Below are 26,031 nucleotides of genomic sequence, written 5' to 3'. Positions count from 1 at the left end.
CTCTCAAGAGTCTTCCCCCAACACCACAATTCAAAAGCATCAATTTTTCGGCACTCAGCTTTCTTTATAGTCCAACTCTCACATCCATACGTGACCACTGGAAAAACCATAGCCTTGACTAGACGGACCTTTGTTGGCAAAGTAATGTCTCTGCTTTTTAATATGCTGTCTAGGTTGGTCATAACTTTCCTTCCAAGGAGTAAGCGTCTTTTAGTTTCATGGCAGCAATCACCATCTACAGTGATTTTGGAGCCCAAAAAAATAAAGTCAGCCACTGTTTCCCCATCTATTTGCCATGAAGTGATGGGACCAGATGCCATGATCTTAGTTTTCTGAAGGCTGAGCTTTAAGGTCTACAGCTTAACTGATAAAACTATACCAATACCAGTCCCCTGGCTGTGAAAATTCACTGTTAATGTAAGATGCTATCATTGATAAAACCTAAGTGATAGAGCCAAGAAACTCTGTGCCATTTTTGCAACTTTTTATATTTCTTGCTGGTGGTTTAGTCGCTAAGTTGTGTCCGACTCTTGTGACCCCATGAGCTGTAGCCTGCCAGGCTCCTCTGACAATGGAATTCTCCAGGCAAGAATACTGGAGTGAGTTGCCATTTCCTTCTCCAGGTGATCTTCCCAACCCAGGGATAGAACCAGGGTCTCTTGCATTGCAGGCAGATTCTTTATCAACTGAGCTACAAGGGAAGCCTTTTATATTTCTTAAATTATCTCAGAACTAAATTTAAAAGAAAGGAATGGTAAAGCAAAGAATCTAGAAAATGTAACAGGAAATTCTAATAAATGTTAACTAAATACAATAATGATAATTTTTTAAAAAAACACAAAATTTATTTGGAGGAAACTGAAAAACCAAATGACAATTAGATTGAAAAAGATAGATTAGTGTTACAAGGCTAAGATCCTTGTCTTATTCAGAAGACTACATAAATGATTAAGACATTGTATATATAACATTTGCTACAAATACAAGTTAACAAAAACGATTAAAACAATAAAAACAGAATTAAAAATGTACAAAATAGTAAAAGAAAACAGAAAAATCATAATTAAAAAAATGGAATTTTGGAAAAGGAAACAATGCCAAAAAAGAGGATAGTAAGTAGGAAGAAAATAAGATGGTAAATTTCAACATGAATATCTGAGCTCATACATTAAGCATATAAATATGACAAACTCCACTACTATATTTTTCATATAAAGGCTGTTTATAGGATATCAACTAAAATCTGAGAAAGATTGAAAATAAGGGATGAAAAATATGTAATAGGTAAATCTAACTTGCAGAAAACAAGCTTGGATACAACAATATAAAAGAGTAAAAATAGAATATAAGATACAATTGTTAATGATGAAAAGAAAATACACCAAGAATATATAACTACACTGAATGTTATATATTTAGTCACTGCCTGGTGGCTCAAATGGCAAAGACTCTGCCTGCAATGTGCAGCAAGACCCAGGTTCGATCCCTGGGTCCAGAAGACTCCCTTGAGAAGGGAATGGCAACCCACTCCAGTATTCCTGCCTGGAGAATCCCATGGACAGAGGAGCCTGGCAGGCTACAGTCCACAGGGTTGCAAAGAGTAGGACATGACTAAACGACCGACACTTTCACTTTCAGAGTATATAGAGCAGAAATTTCAACAAAGAGAAAGCCATGATATATTGGAAAATTTAGCTTGTATACAATAGAAATGAGACCCACTGGGCATGTGAAAGCAACAGATGTGGATGCATTTCAGTTCTTCCTGTTTCAATTACCAAGGCAAGAACATTGGTAAGTTATTAAAACCAGATTCTGAAATTTTTGAAACTTTAAAATAAGGATATCCAAAACTATCTCAAACAATTAAATGAGATATTGATGTAGCATTCAAAATTCCTGCAAAATATAAAGTACTGTTGCTGTTCATAATATTGCCTTACATCTGACTAGATTTAAATGGTTTAACTTCAGAACACAAATTTAATTTACCCACAACTTTGGGATTCCTCTTTCTTGCTAAACCACTTTTTCGAAAGCTTCCATGAAGCAGCTATTATTATTGCTACAACAAGAACAGGTAAAGCAATGTAGATAGCCAAAAGCCACTGCTTCTTCCCACCATTCTCAGAAGTTCTTTTCATGGGTAAACCTAAAAATAAAAATACATAAAAAAATCAGAGAAAAAAATTAAGCTGTGTACTTTTAAGTTACAGAGAACTTATCACACTGTTCTTAATTTTCATCATAATTCAAGTAACAATGAAAAATAATAATAGAATCATAATACTTAAGACTATCTCTATAAACTCTCATTCTGAAAGAACAGACACTAATTTCCAGGAAGTTCTAATGATTTCCACCTTATACAGCAGCTACAGCAAAATCCCTGTATAAGCAGACCCTCATAACTTCAGAGACATGTAACCAACAAATGTGCATTATTACAAGGTGCATTATCACAGAATTCCACGTATCTGTGCATATCTTATTTATCTTTATTAGAGTGCTGGCTCTCCAACATTAGGGATCTGTTTTTACCTATAGAGTCACTGCAGTGTTACTAAAATGGCACAGGCATAAAAAATAGGAGACGTGATCCCTAACTCTAATTCTGCAACTAACTAGCACTGGGTATTCTTCAAGTACCATGAAGAGTGGGGCTTTGTTTTGCTATCTGTACATGCTTACTGTCATATGAGAAGCACCTGGCATATATATTAGGAATTCAAGAAATATTTGCTAAATCAGTGAATGAATGACAAAAACTAAAGTCATGATAAACAAACCGAATAATGTGTTAGCATCCTTCTATCATCTCTTTAACAGCAATTAATAGATTTTTATCATTTAAGCTGAAAACTCCTTCAGACTAAAGGTTTATCTTCTACTTCCTTTATTTCTTCTGTAACAGACACATATTAGTGCTAGACACAGGGTGTGTTGCTGGTATAGAGCTCAGATCACAGGATCAACCATAAAAGTGGGAAAGAGTTGAAGGATAATTTAAAGGAGAAAGTCAGACACAAATAAATAAAAATTTTAAAAGATACTCAGCTTCAGTCATATTGAAAAGTTAATATTAGGGGGGGAAAAGCAAGATTAAGAAAACATATTGGTTTCTATTTCTTTCAGAAGCCTGTTTGTTTACCTTTTAATTACAAATATTGGTTTCTTTATAAGTGGCAAAAACCTAACTATGTTTTTGTGAAGGCAAGCAATTTGACAATTCTATTAACTGGATACATAAGAGATAAATACTTGCCCTGTTCCCCAGGCGATATTCTGGATCTCACTCTGCAATCTGGAGGTCTGTAGCCACCAGTACAATTGCATATCATCGTGGAAGTGCACACCTAGAATCATTTTTTTAATTCAGATAGTCATTTAAAAATATTTTCTCATAGAAAGCAAAATTATCTGATGGATCATCAGGCTTACTCTGGTATTTTCATCTAGTGTAATTTTGTTTCTTTGATTTATTTACATAGATAATTCTACAAATCAAATGCTTGGTTTCTTAGCCTAAAGTATGCACAGATGCACACACATGCTAAAAAGGAGCTATAAAGTGAGGATCACAATATTTGAAATATCTGGAAAACTTAACACCTTCAAATGTTCACCTGAAAATTTAGTGTGCAATTCCAGAACCATCTACTTAAGTTCTATTGAAAATGACACCATTCCAGGGGTGTGTGAGAGCCAACCAGTATCAGCTCGCAAGGAGGACTGTGTACACTTCTTCCCATCTCCACTTTCTGTAACATCATGTGGTGGTCTGAAGTATCTGTACACATAGATGAGGACTTTACTTCCTCAAGCTACTTGGTAAACATTTAACAGCATAGCACTGCCCTTGACCAGGATCAGGTTTGTTCACTTCATTAGTTTTTATTTGTTTGATTTTTAAGCAAAAGTTTTTTGTATTCCAAGAGGGTATCAGATAACTAATTTTTGTAATTAACTAATTAATGATAGAAACAGCTTTATGGTGCTTACAATGTGTGAGTCTCCATTCTGAGCACTTTACACTGATTTACTCATTAAATCCTCACAACAGTCCTGTAAGGTTGGGACAACAATTATTCCCACTGAATAACCTGGAGGCATAGATATTTAACTTGCCAAAAGTCACATGGCTAGTAAGTGGTGGAGACAGAATTTAAACCAAAGAAATCTGGTTTCAGTCTCTGCCCTTGACCACTAGGCTATGCTACTCCTCAAAACGATATAAAACACCTCTCAATTTCTAAGATCTCAATTTAAGAATGTGACTCTAATTCCTGTATTCCATGGCTCAGATGTACACGGAAAAAGGTGTTCTGTTTGCAGTTTCCACTGCCCTAGCTTCTATCACATCACTTTCATGCTGTAGTGTGTGTGTGTGTGTGTGTGTGTGTGTGAGAGAGAGAGTGTTTTGTGTGTGTGTGTGTGTGTGTGTGCGTTTACTCTGAAATATTGGGTTGGCAAAAAAAATCCATTCATGCTTTTCTAGAACATCTTACAGAAAAACCAGAATGAACTTTTGGGCCAACCCAATATTTCATTGAAATAATATTGCCTTTCTCAGGAGACACATGTTGTCAGTTCAGTTCAGTCACTCAGTCGTGTTTGACTCTGTGTGACCCCGTTGATTGCAGTACACCAAGCTTCCCTGTCCATTACCAACTCTCGGAGTTTACTCAGACTCATGATCATCAAGTCGGTGAGGCCATCCTATCACCTCATCCTCTGTCGTCCCCTTCTCTCGCCTTCAATCTTTCCCAGCATCAGGGTCTTTTCCAATGAGTCAGTTCTTCACATCAGGTGGCCAAAGTATTAGAGTTTCAGCTTTAGCATCAGTCCTTCCAATGAACACCCAGGACTGATCTCCTTTAATAGCAACCCACTCCAGTATTCTTGCCTAGAGAATCCCATGGACGGAGGAGCCTGGTGGGCTACAGTCCACGGGGTCACAAAGAGTCGGACACAACTGAGTGACTTCACTTTCACTTTCACTTTCATTATTAGGGAAATGCAAATCAAAACTGCAATGAGGTATCACTGTACACAAGTCTGAATGGCCATCACCAAAAATCTACAAACATAAATGCTGAAGAGGATGTGGGTAAAAAACAACCCTCTTGCACTGTCAGTGGGAATGTAAATTGATACAGCTACTATGGAAAACAGTATGGAGACTCCTTAAAAATCTAGGGGAAAAAACCAGCATATGACCTAGCAACTCCACTACTGGGCATATACCCTGAAAAAAAACATAACTCAAAAAGACACATGTACCCCAAGGTTCACTGCACGCTATTTACAGTAGCTAAGACATGGAAGCAACCTAGATAGCCATCAATAGATGAATGGATAAAGAAGTTGTAGTACATATATACAAAGGAATATTACTCAGCCATAACGAGAAACAAATTTGAATCTGTTGTAGTGAGGTGGATGAACCTAGGGCCTGTTATACAGAGTGAAGTAAGTCAAAAAGGAAAAAATGAATACTGTATATTAATGCATATATATGGAAACTTGAAAACTGGCACTAATGAACCTATTTGCAAGGCAGGATAGACACACAGAGAATGAACTTGTGGACACAGTGGGGGAAGAAGAAGGATGAATTGACAACAACAACACATATACATACATGGACAAAGAAACAAAGCTTGCAGAAGAGTTAAGTCTGAATTGCAAAAAATATGGTTAATTTTTTGCTTTCTACTTTAGATTTCTAAATTTTCAAAGTCTTCAATGATAAATAAGTACTACTTATTTAAGCAATATGCATGAATTTGAAGGAGATAGATTAGATTGTTAGCAGATCAATAATTGTCCTGTTGGACAAATGTAAGCTCCAGATAAGCTTTATCTGACATGGCCAGAGTGTTCAAAGAAATATTTATAGCATTCATTGCTCAAGAAGATTTGGGGTGAAGGAGAAAAATGAAGCAGAGTAGGTTTATATATATATATATATATATATATATATATATTGCAAGTAAATATATATATATATATTGCAAGTAAAATTTAAAATGGGAGTTTGAGGAAAGAAACATGATTAAATGAGTCAAAAATAAACAAATGAAACACTATAAAGTGGTAACAACAGAACAGTCAAAACTGATGTGGTAACACTAATATAATTATAAAGTTAAACCTATCAGTGAGTTTATGTATACATATATATGTATATATACACAAACACACATATGCATGTATACAAACATACAGCATACATGTGAAAGAGTCAATTCCTAGGCAGGTTGATAACAAGTCCAGGATCCCTGAGGAGGAGAAAGAGGGGGTCTGGGGCTCTTGAGGAGAAGATAGGGGTCTGGAATTCTCAAGGAGGAGGAGAGGACAAATTTTTTTTTCTACATTCCTTAGTAAGGATTATATACCAATAATGTATCCTGCTTGAGGACAGTTTCTCCTTCCTGAAAACCTTCTGGCTAATCCTATTATCTTAAAAGTGTATATTATGAGAGTGGGTCTGGTACGATCTTTCTATTGTGAAGTTCTAACCCTGTTATCTTAAAATGTAAATTGTGGGAGTGGGTCTAGTAAAGTTTTTACAACTTTGAGACATTTTTTTTTATTTATTGCAATAGCTAATTTAAAAAGTATATAACTCCCTTACTTAGACTAAGCGAAGGGGGCACTCTCCGTCATCCTTCTGACGTCTGTGTCAGAAGCTTTCTCTGTCCCTTTTTCACTTTAGTAAAACTCTGTTACACTCTTGAGTGATCAAGCCTGGTCCCTGGTCCCGAAGCTAAATCTTCTTCTTTGGAGATCAAGAATCCAACACCTTTCACCATAAGCTATCACATGCACAGAGATGTTTCAAAAAATAAAGAAAATGGCAACCTACTCCAGAATTCTTGCCTGGGAAATCCCTTGGACAGAGGAGCCTGTCTGTAGCTACCCCAAGCTACAGTCCATGGGGTTCTAAGAGAATCAAATAAAAGACCTTGCAACTAAATAACAAAGCAATACAGCTAGGTTTGTGTATCAATGGTGACACAACTAGTTTAATGTCTTTCTTTGAATAGCAAATTAACCTCATTCATTGATCTTGTCTGTTGGCATATTTAAATTTGTGACCCCTTAAAGTTATTAACAGAAAGAATATATTTTAATTTGGATAGTGTTTTACATTTGTATTAAAATATGAGGTTTTTTTTAACTTTACTGACTTCATACTGCAACCTGCTTTTGATTATTCTAATATTTATTATTTTAATGTTGTGTGATTTTTGGCTTTAAGCTAATTTTCTGAAAGTCAACCCACAGAAAGCTAATTTGCCTTGGCCAATTCACTCACTGTCAAACTACCTAACAGTCAATTCATGAAATAGTTATCTGGTATTTGGGAAATGAAATTATCAATCTTATTATTTACTGTTATTTTTTAATCTCTTAAATTATACAAGATTGATTGAGTGGAGTAGCTATCACTGAATTGAAAGATTTCTGTGAAGTTTTAATAAAGTACTCTTTATTTTGTCTTCAGAAATGTATCTTAAGACAATTTCCGTTTATATATGCCCAATTTATATCTCTCTAGTTATACCAGCAGAGACAGTTTTTAAAATTTTTGTGAGAACAAAAGCAGAACAGTGTTTTCTGATCTGGTGTGTAAGAAGCTTGGAAGTCACCACTCCATCTTAACAAGTAACAAAAGAGAACAAACTGAAAATCAACAATTTTTATGTCAGAGACTAAAGGTCACAGGACAAACTGATGCCTCCAAAATGGTTGAGGCAGACAGGCAAACACAGAGAACCACAAATGTCCAGGGTGGAAACCCAGGAGCAGAAATCTCCATGAGATTTAACACCAGAACAGGAAATAGATACACTACCAGAGGCTCAGTCTGGTCAAGTCTGAGAGTTAAAAACTCTAAGAGTGTCCAATGGGCCCCACGCTTTTGTGAATTTTACCTCTAGGAGCTGGACCAGATTCTCACAGTAAATATCGGAGAAAAATTCCCTTGCATTTTCAGCAGGAGGAGGGGAAAGGAAGGAGTTTTTGAAACATACCAGAATACTTTGTTCTTTTTGACAAGGTTTAACGTTAAGAAAAATTACTATATCAGAAACTAAATTTATTGAGTTTTCTTTTTTTTTCCGTGCCTATCTCACATAGGTGAAGGGAAAATTCTAACTCTAGCCTACTTACCAATCATATTCCATCTAAGAGGTGGGGAAAAACTGAGAAACCCTTGTGAAATTCACAGACCAAAGGTGTATTAGGTCTAAAAGATAGACCTAATGACAGGACTTAGAATGCTTCCACTCCTCTTCCATAGAGCTTACCACATATTATTAAAGGCTTTCACTATGGCAGTTCCTTTTACCCAGTCATCATGTACAGCTATCAGGAAAAAAATTACAGGGTTTAAAAAATAGCAAAACACACAATTTGAACAGAGCAAGCATCAGAGCATCCGACAATAAGGATGTTGGAATTATCAGACTAGGAATTTACATTAACTATAATTAATATTTTAAGGACTTTAACAAATAAAATAGACTGCAAACAAATATAGATAGGTAATGGAAACAGACAGATGGAAATTCTAAGACAGAATCAAAAAGAAATGCTAGAGATTAAAAACTACAACAGAAATGAAGATGGGATAAGGAGTAGACTTGTCAGAGCTGAGGTAAGAATCTCTGAGTTTAAGGATTTCTCAATAGAACTTCCAAAATTAAAAGACAAAGAGGAAAAAATACTGTAAAAAAATCCCAGACATTCCAAAGACTATGAGACAACAACAAAGGGGATAACTCATGTGAAATGGCAGTGAAAGTGAAAGCCACTCAGTCATGTCTGACTCTTTTGTGATCCCATGGACTATACAATCCATGGAATTCTCCAGGCCAAAAGAACGGAGTGGGTAGCCTTTCCCTTCTCCAGGGGATACTAGAAGGCAAAAAAAAAAAAGAAAGATATGAAAGACACTGGAAGCGATAATGATTGAAAATTTTATAAAATTAAGGTTAGATACCAAACTAAAGACCCAAGAAACTCAGAATCCAACAAGCAGGATGAATGTCAAAAGTTTACATGTAGGTACCATATTCAAACTGTAGAAAATCAAAGATAAAGGAAAACCTTGAAAGAAGCCAAAGGACACCAAAAAACCCTTATCTATAGAGAGACAATGATAAAAATTACATTAGACTACTAGTCAGAAATAATGCAAGCAAGAAGAGCCTGGAGTGAAATATTTATAGTGTTTATAAGAAAATAATCATCAAGCTAGAATTTGGTTTCCTGCAAAATTAATCTTTCAAAAATGAAAAATAGACTTTCTCAGACAAACCAAAATTGAGAAATTTGTCATCAGTAAACCTATTGTGGTAGAAATGATAAAAGAAGATCAAAGATAAGAAAAATTATGTAGGTCAGAAAAATCAGATTTACATAAAGAAAAGAGTATTAGAGATGGAATAAGAAAACAAAAGAAAAATTTTCTGTTGTTCTTCTTAACTGATTTAACAGAAATCAGACTGTTCAAAAAAATAATAGCAGCTTTGTAATCAATTATGTATGTTTCTGTGTAAGTAAAATGAATGACAGCATGATACGAAAGATAGGAGGAAGGACATAGGTTATTTTCTTATTATAAGATTACTTATACTACAAGCAGTATAGTGTTACTTGAAAGTGGACTTAGCTTAGTTGTAAAATATATACTGCAAACACTAGGGAAGCCCACTAAAAAAAGTAAACCAAAAAATATAACTGATGTGTTAAGAAAGAACAGAAAATGGCATCATATATTACAAAAGGCTCAACTAGAATGACAAAAAGAAGAAAGAGTGGAAGACAAAAATAAGAACAAGGCAATAAATAAAAAACAGTAACAAATATGATAGCTATTATTCCAACTATATCAATCATCACTTTGGGTGTTAACGTTCTGATATACCAATTAAAAGAAGCTGGAAAAGTATGGCTGAAGATGATAACATAGGAAGACCTTGAACTCACCTCCTCCCATGGACTCACTGAATCTACAACTACTACAGTTTCCTCTAAAAGAAAAAAAAAAAAAAAAAATCCAACACAAGCTAATTGATTCCAACATACCAAGTGAATGAGGAAAAACCCACATGGAAGCAACTAGGAGATGCTCAGATACAATCTTGCCATAAACCCCACACCCAGTGCAGTGACCCACAATCAGGAGAGAATTCAAAACCCCTAGCTTCTGGCAGAGCAGCAAAGGATTTCAACCTCACCTCTGGCACCCCAGCTTTTCAGACATGAACCTGAGAGATGAACCCCACAGAATCCAGTTTTGAAAGCCAACAGGCCTTGCATCTATGAGACCCCCAACGTTAAAGCAAGGGATAATGCCAGCAATAAGGCGAAGTGAAAAGCTACCTTTGTTGTTCCCCTTCAATCTACAACCTGTAAAACATCCACACTGCAACAAAGTTGTCTCTGCCCAACACACCAGCACACTAGAGAATTCTACACATCTTTAAAGCTAAGGGCAGGTAAACTGGAATAGACAGAGAAAGCAGAAAGGAGAGAAAGCAGAGGCTGTACCTGCAAACCTGGACCTCCAGCCATGACAGCTGAGTCTGCAACCACAGAGAACCCAGGGGTAGCAGAGCAGGTGGCACGGATGACCCTGGCCTCCCGGCTACAGCCGCATCTGCAGCCACGGGTAACTGAGGCACAGCAGCAGTGGACGTGGGACACTGTTCCTCCCGCTGCTAAGCCACGACTCCGGCCCCCTGTCCCCTAACCCACAGCAAAGGAGCCCACAGACTTTAAAACCTGTTACAAGTGGCTGCATGATCCTGGCTCCTATATCACTCTTCCCCTCCCACAGTGGTGGCAGAGCCTGAGAACCAGGTGATCCTGGACAGGAGGGAAGAGCCCACCTTCCCCGTGCTCTAGGTAGCAAGGACAGTGACGCTGACAGAATCTCTAAGGCACAAGAAAAGTGATCAGGAGGGCACAGGCAACAACTCTGACAGAAGTGCCCGAGGGCGGAATGTGCAGGCTTTAAAGTACAAAATAACCAGAAACAGCTCCTGTAAGAAAACCCCAATACTTATGCTCTTCCACCACCTACTGGAAAATAAAAGAAAGCTCTCTAATTTCTAACTCATTGAATCATTAGAATCAAGCAGAAAGATATTCCCTACTTAAAATGCACCAGAAGAGGAAAGATTCGTCAAGCGCCACGAAGAACCAGTTAACACAATTTCACAAAAAGAAAATGAATCATCCAGAAATTGAACTTTAAGTCAAAAAATACTGCAGTCTAACTGATAGAGAATTCAAAACAGCTGTCATGAACAAACCCAAGAAGTTACATGAAAACTCAGAAAGGCAGTTCAATAAACTCAGGAATAAAATTAATGAACAAAAGGAATACTTTACCAATAAGACTCAGACTCTAAAAAAACTCTAAAAAAAGAACCAAATAAAAATTCTGGAGCTGAAGAACTCAATAAATGAGATGAAGAATGCATTAGAAATCTCTAGAAATAGAGCAGACCATATGGAAGAGAGAGCTAACATGAGCATGAAGATAGAAATCTAGAAATGATACAAGTAGAATAGGAAAGAGAAATAAGATATAAAAATGACAAAATTCTGCGAGAGCTATCCAATTCTTTTAGGCAGGGCAATCTGGGTAACAGGTATCCCAGAGAAGAAAGGGAGAAAAGAACAGAGAGCATTTTTAAATAAATAATAGTTGAGAACTTCACAAACATGGGGAAGGAACTGGATATACTAGGACATGAAAATAAAAAACTCCTAATAATCTTAATGCAAAAAGACCTTCAAGACACACTAAAATTATCACAAGTCACTGATAAAGAATTTTAAAGGTAGCCTAGAAAAAAGGGATGGTAACCTACAAAGGAACCCCCATTAGTCTATCAGCAGAAAAATTCTACAGAGATGGCAGGGGGCAGAGGGGTGACATTCCCAAAATACTCAGAAACAAAAACTGTCACCCAAGAATACTCTATGTGGCAAAGTTATCATTCAGATATGAAAGAGAAATAAAGACTTTCCAAAGACAAAAGTTGAGAATTCATCACCCCTAGACCTGCCTTACAGAAATCTTGAAAGGAACTCTTCTACCTTAAATGCACATTAAACTTTCAGTAAGGTGATATATCTGGAGGAGGAAATGGTAACCCACTCCAGTATTCTTGCCTGAAAAATCCCATGGATGGAAGAGCCTGAAGAGCCACAATGTAAACGGTTGCAAACAGTCAGACATTACTGAGCAACTAAGCAAGGAGATACATAGACAGACAAAACTAAACAAACAAACAAACAAAAAAACAACTGCCACTCTGCATCAGAATAGATTTTATAAAATTTTGTTGTAGCATAAAGATTAAAGGGAAAGAAATAGAAAAAAATAACTAGAGCTGTTTCAATTTGGTAACAAATTCACAACATAATCTGAGAAAACAAAAACACAAAAGTGGAAGAGGAAATTGATGGAGCTCATATAGGCAAATGAAGATAAGAAGCTATCAGCAGAAAAACCAAATATATTATCTATAAGAAATTTTATTTCATTTTTTATTAATTTTTATTAGAGTATAGAACTGGACACGGACCAACAGACTGGTTCCAAATAGGAAAAGGAGTACATCAAGGCTGTATATTGTCACCCTGCTTATTTAACTTATATGCAGAGTACATCATAAGAAACGCTGGGCTGGAGGAAGCACAAGCTGGAATCAAGATTGCTGGCAGAAATATCAATAACCTCAGATATGCAGATGACACCACCCTTATGGCAGAGAGTGAAGAGGAACTAAAAAGCCTCTTGATGAAAGTGAAAGAGGAGAGTGAAAAAGTTGGCTTAAAGCTTAACATTCAGAAAACTAAGATCATGGCATCTGGTCCCATCACATCATGGGAAAAAGATGGGGAAACAGTGGAAGCAGTGTCAGACTTTATTTTTTGGGGCTCCAAATTCACTGCAGATGGTGATTGCAGCCATGAAATTAAAAGACGCTTACTCCTTGGAAGGAAAGTTATGACCAACCTAGACAGCATATTAAAAAGCAGAGACATTACATTGCCAACAAAGGTCCATCTAGTCAAGGCTATGGTTTTTCCACTGGTCATGTGTGGATGTGAGAGTTGGACTGTGAAGAAAGCTGAGCACCGAAAAATTGATGCTTTGGAACTGTGGTGTTGGAGAAGACTCTTGGGAGTCCCTTGGACTGCAAGCAGATCCAACCAGTCCATCCTAAAGGAGATCAGTCCTGGGTGTTCATTGGAAGGACTGATGCTGAAGCTGAAACTCCACTACTTTGGCCACCTGATGCAAAGAGCTGACTCATTGGAAAAGACCCTGATGCTGGGAGGGATTGGGGGCAGGAGGAGAAGGGGACGACAGAGGATGAGATGGCTGAATGGCATCACCAACTCAATGGACATGAGTTTGAGTAAACTCCGGGAGTTGGTGATGGACAGGGAGGCCTGGTGTGCTGCGATTCATGGGGTTGCAAAGAGTCGGACACGACTGAGCGACTGAACTGAACTGAACTGATAGTTGCTTTACAAGCTTGTGTTAGTTTCTACTGTACAGCAAAGTGAATTAGCTATACTCATATACATACCCCTCTGTTTTGGATTTCCTTCCCAATTAGGTCATCACAGGGCACTGAGTAGAGTTCCCTGTGCTATACAGTACATTCTCATTGGTTGTCTATTTTATACATATTATCAATGGTGTATATACATCAATCCCAATCTCCCAATTCACCCCAACCCCGCCTTCCTCCCTGGGTTTCCATATGTTTGATCTCTATCTGTGTCTCTCTGCTTTGCAAATAAGTTCATCTATGCCATTTTTCTGGATTCCACGTATAAAAGATATTTTTCTCTGACTTACTTCAGTCTGAGTGACAGCCTCTAAGTCCCTCCACATCTCTGCAATGACACAGTTTTGCTTCTTCTTATGGCTGGGTAAAATCCCATTGTGTGTATGTACTGCATCTTCTTTATCCATGCTTCTCCTGATGGACATTTAGGTGGCTTCCATGTTCTTCTGCCAATAGTGCTGTCATGAACACTGAACTGAAGGATATTGTTGAATTTCGGTTTTCTCCAGATATATGCCTAGGAGTGGGATTGCTGGGTCATATGGTAGTTCTGTTTTTAGTTTTTCAAGGAACCTTGAGACTATTCTCCCTGTGGCTGTACCAGTTTGCATTCCCAGCAAAAGTGTAGGAGGCTTCCCTTTCCTCCACATCCTTTGCTGTATTTATTGCTTATGAATTTTTTTGATGATAGCAGTTCTGACCAGTGTGAGGTGATCTCATTGTAGTTTTGATTTGCATTTCTCTGACAATTAGTAACATTGAGGATTTTTTTCATGTGCTTGTTGGTCATCTGTATGTCTTCTTTGGAGAAATGTCTAACTAGGTCTGCCCACTTTTTCATTTTGTCTTTTTCTTTTTTATATTGAGCTGTATGAGCTATTTGTATATTTTGGAGATTAATCCTTTATCAGTTAGGTCATTTGCAAATATGCATTATGTAGGTTGTCTTTTCCAGTTGTTTATGGTTTCCTTTGCTGTGCAAAAGCGTTTAAGTATAATTAAGTTCCATTTGTTTATTTTGTTTTTATTTCCATTACTCTAGGAAGTAGGTCCAAAAAGATATCACTGCTATTTTCATATCATGGAGTGTTCGGCCTATGTTTTTCTCTAAAGAGTTTTATAGTATCTGGTGTTGTATTTAGGTCTTTAATCCATTTTGAGTTTATTTTTGTGTGTGATATTAGAGACTAGTCTAATTTTATTCTTTTACATGTAGCTGTCCAGTTTTCCAGTAAGCATCATTTATTGAAGAGATTGTCTTTTTTCCATGTATTCTTGCCTCCTTTGTTATAGATTAATTGATCGTAAGTTGTGGGTTTATTGCTGGGTTTTCCATCCCATTCCACTGATCTATATTCTTATTTCTGGGCCAGTACCATACTGTTTGGATTATTGTAGCTTTGTAGTATAGTCTGAAGTCAAGGAGCGTGATTCTTCCAGTTATATTTTTCCTTCGCGATTTCAATTTTTCAAGATTGCTTTGGCCATCTGGGGTCTTTTGTGTTTCCTGTGTTCCATACAAATTTTAAGATCTTTTTTCTATTCTAGATCTTCAAAAAAGCCATTGGTCCAAAAGTACACATGCACCTCCATGTTCATAGCAGCACTGTTTACAATAGCCAAGACATGGAACCTAAATGTCCATTGGCAGAGGAATGGATAAAGAAGGTGTGCTACATGTGTACAATGGAAAAAGAACAAAATAATGCCATTTGAAGCAACGTGAATGGACCTAGAGATGGTCATACTGAATTAAGTAAGTCAGACAGAGAAAGACAAATGTCATACGATATCGCTTACATGTGGAATCTAAAATAAAGGCTACAAATGAACTTATCTACAAAACTGAAATAGAGTTACAGATGTAAAAGCAAACGTATAGTTACCAAAGGTGAAAGTTGGTGAGGGAAGGATAAATTAGGATCTTGGGATTAACAGGTAAACAATACTATATATAAAACAGAAAACTAATAAGGACTTACTGTATGCACAGGGAACACTACTCAATATTTGGTAATAACCTATATGGGGAAAATCTAAAAAGGAATGGCTATGTATATAGGGTTGTCGTTACCATCTTTCTAAATTCCATATGTATGTGTTAGTATGCTGTAATGTTCTTTATCTTTCTGGCTTACTTCACTCTGTATAATGGGCTCCAGTTTCATCCATCTCATTAGAACTGGTTCAAATGAATTCTTTTTAACGGCTGAGTAATATTCCATGGTGTCACCAGCCCAGGTGGGATGCATGAGACAAGTGCTCGGGCCTGGTGCACTGGGAAGACCCAGAGGAATCGGGTGGCGAGGGAGGTGGGAGGGGGGATTGGGATAGGGAATACATGTAAATCTATGGCTGATTCATATCAATGTATGACAAAATCCACTGAAAAAAAAAATAAAGGAAAAAAAAAAAAGAGGAAAGGAATGGCTATGTATATATATAACTGATTCATTTTGTTGTACACCTGAAGCTAACACAACACTGTAAATCAACTATACTCCAATAAAAATTTTTAAAGAAGAAATAAATTAAAATAGGTGTGTTCCACTATCACTTGAAGATTGGAGATTGACAATCCAACCTTCTATCCACTGCACTCTTACTTTTTTGGTATGGGAAATAAATTGGCCTCAATGGGGAGAAAAGTCTATTATAAAAAGAGGGATAAAACAAATAGTTTTCCCTCACACTATGTATTCACAGACACACAAATTTTATCATAATTACCTTCCTGCAATGAACAGGTTAATGCATTTATTGAAATATTTAACACCTCTGAAAAGTACCCAACTATAATCATAAATTTGCTAAAGGCACCAGCAATTTAATGCTGTAAAATGTTCCCTAACACAAATGGCAACAAATTTAGTAATCTGATTCAGCCCCATATAGCTAGATACAACAGGTCCTAGCACATGGTAGAAAACCAATAAATGCCAAATAAATTAATGACTTATGCTGAAAAGTATCTAAGAGAGATATAATTTGGGGAAATATGAATCATGTGCTTACTTACTCCATTTCCATTGCACTTTGCTGAACAATGATTTAATTTGTCTATAAAAGGCCTTACGTCTAAACATTCACGATTTACACAAATCTAAAGAAAAACAAACAATTTCCAAGTTAGAGGAGTCCAGTTATCTTAACATTACCATCAGTAATTTTATAACATAGGACAACAGCTATTCAGTGCAGTAAATTTCCATTAAGTACCGCTTCTGCTGCATCCCACAGATTTTTATGTTATATTCTCATTTTCATTTAATTCAAAGTTTTTCAATTTCTCTTGAGATTTCTCCTTTGGCATAAGTTATTTAGAAATGTATAGTTTAAGCTAAAAATATTTGGGGATTTTTCAGATAAGTTTAATGTAAATTATGGACTTATAGTGTAGCATCGTGGATACTAGAGTCTGCATTTATATAGGGGTAAATGGTACATGGAAATACCCTGTATTTTCCACAACTTTTGATGTGAACTTAAAACTTTTCTCAAAAATAAAGTATTTTTTAAAATAAATTTTTAAGAAATTATTCCAGTTTTTTAAGAAATCTCCACACTGTTCTCCATAGCGGCTGTACTAGTTTGCATTCCCACCAACAGTGTAAGAGGGTTCCCTTTTCTCCACACCCTCTCCAGCATTTATTGCTTGTAGACTTTTGGATAGCAGCCATCCTGACTGGAGTGTAATGGTACCTCACTGTGGTTTTGATTTGCATTTCTCTGATGATGAGTGATGTTGAGCATCTTTTCATGTGTTTGTTAGCTCACCAGCCCAGGTTGGATGCATGAGACAAATGCTCGGGCCTGGTGCACTGGGAAGACTCAGAGGGATTGGGTAGAGAGGGAGGTGGGAGGGGGGATCGGGATGGGGAATACATGTAAATCCGTGGCTGATTCATGTCAATGTATGACAAAACCCACTACAATATTATAAAGTAATTAGCCTCCAACTAATAAAAATAAATGAAAAAAAAAGGAAGGAAGAAATTATTCCAGTTTATGTTATTACTTCCCCATGTAATAAGAAGCTTGGAAGCTGCCACTCCATCCTAAAAACAATGAAAAAGTTGAACGGACTGAAAAAGCAAAAACTTTAAGGATCCATAAAAGTGGTTTGGTGGCAAATCACTGCTCTCAAATTGGAGAGACAGACAAGCAAACACAGGGAGTCACAGCTTACCAGAGCAAAGATTAACAAGGAGAATGCTTAGATACCAGTGCCAGGTAAGGAAAGTAATTGATGAATTATAAGAGCCTGAATAAGGACAACCCCAAGACTTAAAAACTCCAGAGGCACCCAGTCATGAGGGACCCCCACTGCTTCATGTGATGTATATCCAGGAGCTTAACCAGGTTCTCACAGTAAATATTAGAGAAATATTTTTTCTTGTTATCTTGCAGAAGGAGGGGAAAAGAAACTATTTTGAAGTAGCCAGAGCAGTCTGTTCATAACAAAGCCGGCCCTTAGGAGAAACAAGTTATTAATAATTATAGCCTCATCTGCTTGTGTTCTATCAGAGCCTAACTGATCTGGGAGAAGGGAAATACCCAATATCAGTCTGCTCTTAACCTTCCATATGTGAAAAGAGAAATAGCCAACTCCAGTCTGCTCTAGCCATACTGTCCCATCTAAGGGAAGAAAGAAAAAAAAAACCTGAAAAATATTTGTGAAGTTCACAATCCAAAGGCACAGGTTCACTGAAAGACAGATCTAATCATAGGACTGAAGAATATTTCCCTGCCACAACACCTCCCCACCACATCACTAAGGGTCCATTTATAGCAGTTCTTTTGCCTAGTACATCATGCTCAGCTCTCAAGAAAACAGATAAAGTTATATTAAAAGCCAAAACACATAATTTGAAAAATGGAGCAAGTATCAGAACCAGACATTGTCAGGAATACTGAAATTATCAGCCTTGGAGTTTAAAACAACTATGAGAAGGAAATGGCAACTCATTCCAGTATTCTTGCCTGGAGAATCCCATGGACAGAGGAGCCTGGTGGGTATAGTCCATGGGGTCGCAAAGAGTCTGACACAACTTAGCGAACACTCACTCACTCATGATTAATATCTTAAGGGCTCTAACAGACAAAGTAGATGGCACGCAGGAACAGACAGGCAATGGAAGCAGATAGACAGCAATCCCAAGGGAAAAGAAATAAATGCTGGAATGAAAAAAAGTACTAACAAAAATGAACGATGCCTTTAACAGGCTTATTAGTATACTGTACGTATCTGAGGAAGGAAATCTCTGAGATAGAGGATATATCAAAAGAATACTTGAAAACAAAAAAGCAAAAAGAACAAAGACAAAAAACAAAGAATATTCAAGGGACAACTACAAAAAAGCATAATGTATATGTAATGGAAAATGCCAGAAGAAAAAGAAAAAGGAACAGAAGAAATATTTGAAACAATGTGCATGCTAAGTTGTTTCAGTCGTATCCTACTCCTTGCGACCCCATGGACTGTAGCCCGCCAGGCTCCTCTGTCCATGGGGATTCTCCAGGCAGGAATACTGGAGTGGGTTGCCATGCCCTCCTGCAGGGGATCTTCCCAACCCAGGGATCTCCCCAACCCACGGATCAAACCCAAGTCTCTTACATCTCCTGCATTAGCAAGTGAGTTCCTTACCACTAGTGCCACCTGGAGAGCCCATTTGAAACAATAATGACTGAGAATTTTCCCCAAATTAATATCAGACACAAAACCACAGTTTTAAGAAATTCAGAAAACAATAAGAGAAGAGTATCAGATCACCAAAAACTATCATGACCAAAAATCACCAAAATACATACATTCATTTTACATATTTAATATTTTATTCAAAATCATCTGTCAGGTAAGGAGGAAGAGTCAAAATTCAGATCTCTGTGCTTCTGTCTTTAAAGGCTACACTTTATACTATATGATAGTTCCTCATGAGCAAATTTCTGGCTAAGAACTAAATGAGATTCTGAAGTAAAGTTATTCCATGCTTTCTCCATATTTGGTTGTTTGGTCTCATAGATAACCAACTATAACAACAACCAAGAATAATAGCCAACCTATATTTAGTTCTTACTATGTGTTGGTCATTGTACTACACACTTTATAGTATCATCTCATTTCATCTTTGCAATAACTCCATAGAGTAAATGTTATTATTATCCCCATTTTACACACAGCCGTGATATCTCAAACTGGTTGGGTAACCTGCAAAGTGTCAAAACCCAAGAGGTAAAGATTTATTCCTTGTGGCACCATCTAAGTTGTGGTCTTATCTACTGGGTCACAAAGAGACATATATAATTAAGTGGGATTTCTTCTCACTTATTCAAGAATAAAAGTAAATTCCCAAGTTATGGAATATTTAACTACAAGTATTCCCAAGACCTCTCTCCTTCACACTCCTGTCCCAAAACTCTTGGGGCTTCCTTGCTTACAACACTGAAATTCTAAAAAGTAACGAACACTCCCGTTTCCCTCAGAGACCAACTGAAGCTTATTCATTTTCTCCTTATCCAAATATTTAAGGTTATTTGGTCATGTGTGTGCTTAGTCACTCAGTCATGTCCAACTCTTTGCAACCCCATGGACTGTAGCCCTCCAGGCTCCTCTGTCCATGGGATTCTCCAGGTAAGAATACTGAAGTGGGTTGCCAGGTCCTCCTCCAGGGGATCTTCCCAATCCAGGGATCTAACCCAGGTCTCCCACATTGCAGGCAGATTCTTTACCAACTAAGCCACAAGGGAAATTAATAGAATAGATTTTTATTGATTTTAAGCTACTCACTCTCTCTTTATCACAAATAGTGCCATTATTGACCACGAGTGGGTCTTCTGTACCCACTGTTTCATAGTGCATTGTTATACACACAGTACTTCGCACAAAAGCATAAATCACAGAAGCACTGTCTCGAAGGAAAGGAGTTTGAAGTGGGTAGGTACAGATTAATCTTCCACATATAAGACTCCTGCAAACATAATAAAAATATATGATTATTATACATTAGGCATTTATTATGAATGCTTCATATTTTCTTTCTTTGACCAAAAAAACAAAGAATGGTTCTCCATTTATGGCAATATATCTAAGGAAATGTAACACTTTCCTGCTAACAGTTAAAGTAAAATGTAAAAGCCACTGATATAAGCTTATCTTTCAATGATATTAATGATCTTTTGATTCACTGTACAGATTGGTGTACTGATTGCCAAATAAACAATTCACTCAAGCATTTTATATCTCTCTATAGAGGGGCAGAAACTAAGTTGTGACCTCTACCCACAAAGACCTTACAGTCTAATACTAAATATGACATAAATCTTATTAAATGTGCTGTAAGTGAAATAAGCAGATTCTTACAGATATTCAAGATGTAGATATATTCTAACTTAGTGGTCAGGGAAACGTCATAGAGAAGATGCCATCTGAGTCCAAGCTTATGAATTAGTAGAATTTCAACAGGCAGAGTAAGGTATTTCAAAACAAATGTCATAGCATAAGCATTACTTATGAAGGAAGTAATATTACAAGAAGCATAAAGTTAGATGATAAGTCTGCTGCTGCTGCTGCGCTAAGTCACTTCAGTCAGGTCCGACTCTGTGTGACCCCATAGATGGAAGCCCACAGGCTCCTCTGTCCCTGGGATTCTCCAGGCAATTCTCCAGGAGTGGGTTGCCATTTCCTTCTCCAGATGATATGTTTACCAGCCTGTAAATTCCATGAGTACAAGGATCATGTATGTTTTGCTAACTTGTATCTAACTAGCTAGTGGCCAGCATATAGTAGGTTCTTTAAAAATATTTGTTAAAAGAAATTCATGATCAAAATATCAAAGAACGGGCTCTTCAGATGCAGGAGAAATTGAACTTCATTTTAGAGACACTGGGCAGTCTTCAGCTTGGGGAAGCATTCAAATGAATGGGGGTAGTATTTTCATTTTTAAAATAATGAGTATGTTCAGACAGGAAAGGTGCAATGGCTATCATTAATTACAATCTTGGATCAGATCTTGGAGCCTAATAATCCTCTACATATAAATGTTTAAAAATCAGGTTGAAATTTAATAAGCCTGTAGTACAAGAATGATGTCAAGACTAAAGATTTTGACTTCAGATTAACTCCTGCACATATGTGATACCTGAAACCACTGGAATTAATGACATACATAGTGAAAAACTAAAAACAGAATTTTATAGTATATAAGATAGGAATTTTCACTACTTGCATAGCATACCTCCATGGGCAAAATGTATATCTGGGTCCTTCTTTACCACAGTTCCCAAATCTATCAGTTTGAGACTGTATTTCTTCATAGCAGGCAAATGGAGCATTTTTTGAACCTGTCAAAGTTAGAAATATATTTGGATTAAAACTTCCTTTAAATTAAAACTTAAATATATTTAAATTAAAACTTCCTCAATTTCCTCATATGTTTCTTTGCTTTTTTTCTCTATCACTGTCATCTATTCAAAAGTTCCCTAGTGAAGTTTTAAGAAGAGAGAAATGAAGTGAAAAGTAATGCTCATGATTATTTCTCCTTTTAATTCATTTTGGTCATTTATAGCTCAAAAGATACTATGAGGGTAGAGAAGAGTTGAAAGTGAAAGTGTTAGTTGCTCAACCATGTCCGACTCTTTGCAGCTCCATGAACTGTAGCTCACCGGGCTTCTCTTTCAAAGAATTCTCCAGGCAAGAATACCGGAGTGGGTTACCATTCCCTTCTCCATGGGGTCTTTCTGATCCAGGGATCAAACCTAGGTCTCCTGCATTGTAGGCGGATTCTTTACCATCTGAGGCACCAGAGGAGAGTTATAAAGTATAAATCTTAAGAGAGCTCTGTGAAAGAAGGCAATAGAGAGAGAATACAAGAAAACTATTCTTGTTCTCCTAAATTCTCAGTAGGAATTTATAAAAAGCCAGGTCTATTAAAAAAAAAAAAAACTCATTAAAGAAACATCATACCTTCAGAAAGTCTGAAGTGAAGGGACCAAAATTGCCAATCCATACATATGTACCTATTTTTCCTTTGTTATTGTACTAGCTTTCTATCACTGGGTAAAAAATTACCAAAATCTTGACACCTTAAAACAACACCCATGTCACAGTTTCTGAAAGTCAGAAGTCTGGCAAAGCACAATTAGGTCCTCAGTTCAGGGTCTCAAGGCTGAAATAAAATTCCTGTTTGGGGTTACAGCCTCATTTGAGTCTAGAGTCCTCTTCAACCTCATTGGCTGTGAAGAATTCACTTTTTTGTAGTCATTGCTTCATTTTGTTACTAACTATCTGTCAGGGGTTGCTCTTGGCCCTAGGAACTCCCGCTCAGGTCCAGTGACATGGCCCTCTCACAAAAAATGGCTGTTTATTTCTCCCAATAAAGTAGATATAGATGTTTTTCTGGAACTCTCTTGCTTTTTTGATTATCCAACAGATGTTGGAAATCTGATCTCTGCTTCCCCTGCCTTTTCTAAATCCAGCTTGAACACCTGGAAGTTCACAGTTCACGTACTGTTGAAGCCTGACTTGGAGAATTTTGAGCATAACTTTGCTAGTGTGTGAGATGAGTGCAATTCTGTGTTCGTTCGAACATTCTTTGGCATTGTCTTTCTTTGGGATTTGCCGGGAGCCATTATGGGAGATCCCACCCATGATGAGGTCATGAAGAAAATCCCTGACAGGCAAGACCGTCCAGGATCCCATCCATGACGAGGTCATGAGGAAAAAAACCTGATACGCAAGGCCGTTCAGGATATAAGGGACCCTCCAGGTTGGCCTCGGCCTCTACCCTACCCTGTATCCTCCCCCTTTTCTGCTGTTGTTCTTGCTTGCCCTGCTGCAGATTTTTGTGTTGCCTGCCGAGAGCTCTCCTGCTCCTTTTTCACTGAATAAAGATCAACTTAAAACCCTAACTAATAAATCTCCTGAACGTTGGTACCCTATGAAGAGGTCAGGGATGAAGGAAATGTTTCAATCAAACCCTTTTGCTGGCATTCTGGCTTGTTTGATAAATGTGTGCTCTCATTGCAAAAAATGCTCAAGATTGTTCTAAACATCCTAAGCACAGTACGCTAACAAAAGAAACTATTAAGCATAGGTCCCTCGGCGGGGTGAGAAAAGCTCCACAAATATAATGGCCACAAATGTGCCTAATAGAAAATAGTTTAGATAGAGACTAGCTGGTGACTTCTTGCAGGTAATTAACTTTTAGACTAAGAGCCTGTTTTGTGCCATATCTGCTGTTTTTGCAATCCTTTGCATTTCTGTTCTGTAAAAATGTAATCCTATCTAGTTCCCATAGAGATGACGCCTAATAGAAAGAAAACAGATTAACCACAAAAAAGACAGGGTCGGCTACTGAAGTTGCTTAAAGTTATACCAGGTGCAAGCCATAAATTGTCAACAGGCCTGAAAGCCAAAAGATATTATACATACAGATTAACCATAAAAAAAGGCCCTAATAGGCACAGAGCCCTTTGTGGGGGTGAGGAAGCCCTATTAGAGAACACAAAAAATATTGTTTTAAAAGTGGTTATTGGATCAACATTTGATTGATGTTAATGTCCTGAGGTTGTATAGTGGAAACTATTGCTAATATAATAGTTGGACATCTAGAAAAATAAGAGTTTAGCCCTAGTGTAAAAACAATAAGATAATTGTTAATTTTAACAAGGAGTGCTAAACAGGGGCTGCCTCACCAGAGCCGCAGTCTTTGTGTGTTAAACTTCTTAGATAACTTTAGCTGAGAACTTCTGCAAAAAGACTGACTTTTGTGTTAACAGGATTGTATTTCTACTATGTTGCAACCTGCTGTACCATGAGACTGCCATTTTTCTGTTTTCTGCTAAGCTCAAGGCCAGAAGATAATGTACAAAAAATCTATGGGAAAAGACTCTCATAAACAAAAAATATACAGAGCACACCTGGTTTCCTGAAGGACAAGCTGATGTAATGTTAAACTAAGTCTGTGTGCTTATCTCCCCCTTAGAAATGTACCAACTTAGGGTATAAAGTCTATGATGAAAAATAAAACGCTGCCAGACTCTGCTGCACACTCCGGTCTGGTCTCTTTCTTTCTCTCTTTCTTTCTTTCTCTCTCTCTCTCATTTGCCGACGCCGTTCATCCTGAGGGTTCCCCTGGATCCTGCTGGGGCTGGACCCCAGCAGGGATTGGAATAAAAACTGACCTTTTCCAGGCTTGTGGCCACTGCTGAATTTTCCAAATTTTCTGGCATACTGAGTGCAGCACTTCCCAAGCATCATCTTTTACGATTTGAAATAGCTCAACTGGAATTCCATCACCTCCACTAGCTTTGTTCATAGTGAAGCTTCCTCAGGTCCACTTGACTTTGCATTCCAGGATGTTTGGCTCTAGGTGAGTGATCACACCATCATGGTTATCTGGGTCATGAAGATCTTTTTGGTATAGTTCTTCTGTGCATTTTTGCCACCTCTTCTTAATATCTTCTGCTTCTGTTAGGTCTTCTGCATGAAATATTCCCTATGTATCTCTAATCTTCCTGGAGAGATCTCTAGTCTTTCCCATTCTATTGTTTTTCTCTATTCCTTTGCCAAAGCCTTTGACTGTGTGGATAACAACAAACTGGAAAATTCTTCAAGAGATGGGAATACCAGACCACCTGACCTGCCTCTTGAGAAATCTGTATGCAGGTCAAGAAGCAACGGTTAGAACTAGATATGGAACAACAGACTGGTTCCAGATCGGGAAAGGAGTACATCAAGGCTGTATACTGTCACCCTGCTTACTTAACTTATATACAGAGTACATCATGAGAAATGCTGGGCTGGATGAAGCACAAGCTGGAATCAAGATTGCCAGGAGAAAAATCAATAACCTCAGAAATACAGATGATATCACCCTTAAAGCAAAAAGCGAAGAAGAACTAAAGAGCCTCTTGATGAAAGTGAAAGAGTAGGGGGAAAAGTGGGCTTAAAACTTAACATTCAGAAAACTAAGGTCATGACATCTGGTCCCATCATTTCATGGCAAATAGGTGGGGAAACAATGGAAACAGTGAGAGACTTTACTTTCTTGGGCTCCAAAATCACTGCAGATGGTGACTGCAGCCATGAAATTAAAAGATGCTTGCTCCTTGGAAGAAAAGTTATGACCAACCTAGACAGCATATTAAAAAGCAGAGACATTACTTTGCCAACCAAGGTCCATCTAGTCAAAACTATGGTTTTTCTAGTAGTCATGTATGGATGTGAGAGTTGGACTATAAAGAAAGCTGAGTGCCAAAGAATTGATGCTTTTGAACTGTGGTGCTGGAGAAGACTCTTGAGTCCCTTGGACTGCAAGGAGATCCAACCCAGTCCATCCTAAAGGAAATCAGTCCTGAATATTCATTGGAAGGACTGATACTGAAGCTGAAATTCCAATACTTTGGCCACCTGATG

At 37.4% G+C, this 26,031-nt stretch overlaps 1 protein-coding gene across 1 annotated transcript in view; it reads right to left on the bottom strand.

Moving 5' to 3' along the window:
- The window catches only part of ADAM32 (ADAM metallopeptidase domain 32), a 160,507-nt gene that overhangs the window by 28,503 nt on the left and 105,973 nt on the right, over positions 1-26,031 (bottom strand). The window contains exons 16-20 of the mRNA XM_043454325.1: positions 21,851-21,956; positions 20,404-20,584; positions 16,636-16,719; positions 3,266-3,356; positions 1,993-2,152 (exon numbers count right to left, since the gene is read on the bottom strand). Coding sequence (XP_043310260.1) covers positions 1,993-2,152; positions 3,266-3,356; positions 16,636-16,719; positions 20,404-20,584; positions 21,851-21,956 — 622 coding nt within the window. The remainder of the gene's footprint in view (positions 1-1,992; positions 2,153-3,265; positions 3,357-16,635; positions 16,720-20,403; positions 20,585-21,850; positions 21,957-26,031) is intronic.

Source organism: Cervus canadensis, chromosome 31 (assembly GCF_019320065.1).
Source record: "Cervus canadensis isolate Bull #8, Minnesota chromosome 31, ASM1932006v1, whole genome shotgun sequence".
Classification (NCBI taxonomy): Eukaryota; Metazoa; Chordata; class Mammalia; order Artiodactyla; family Cervidae; genus Cervus; species Cervus canadensis.
Note: the sequence above shows the minus strand (reverse complement) of the source record. Positions and strands in the feature narration are given on the sequence as shown.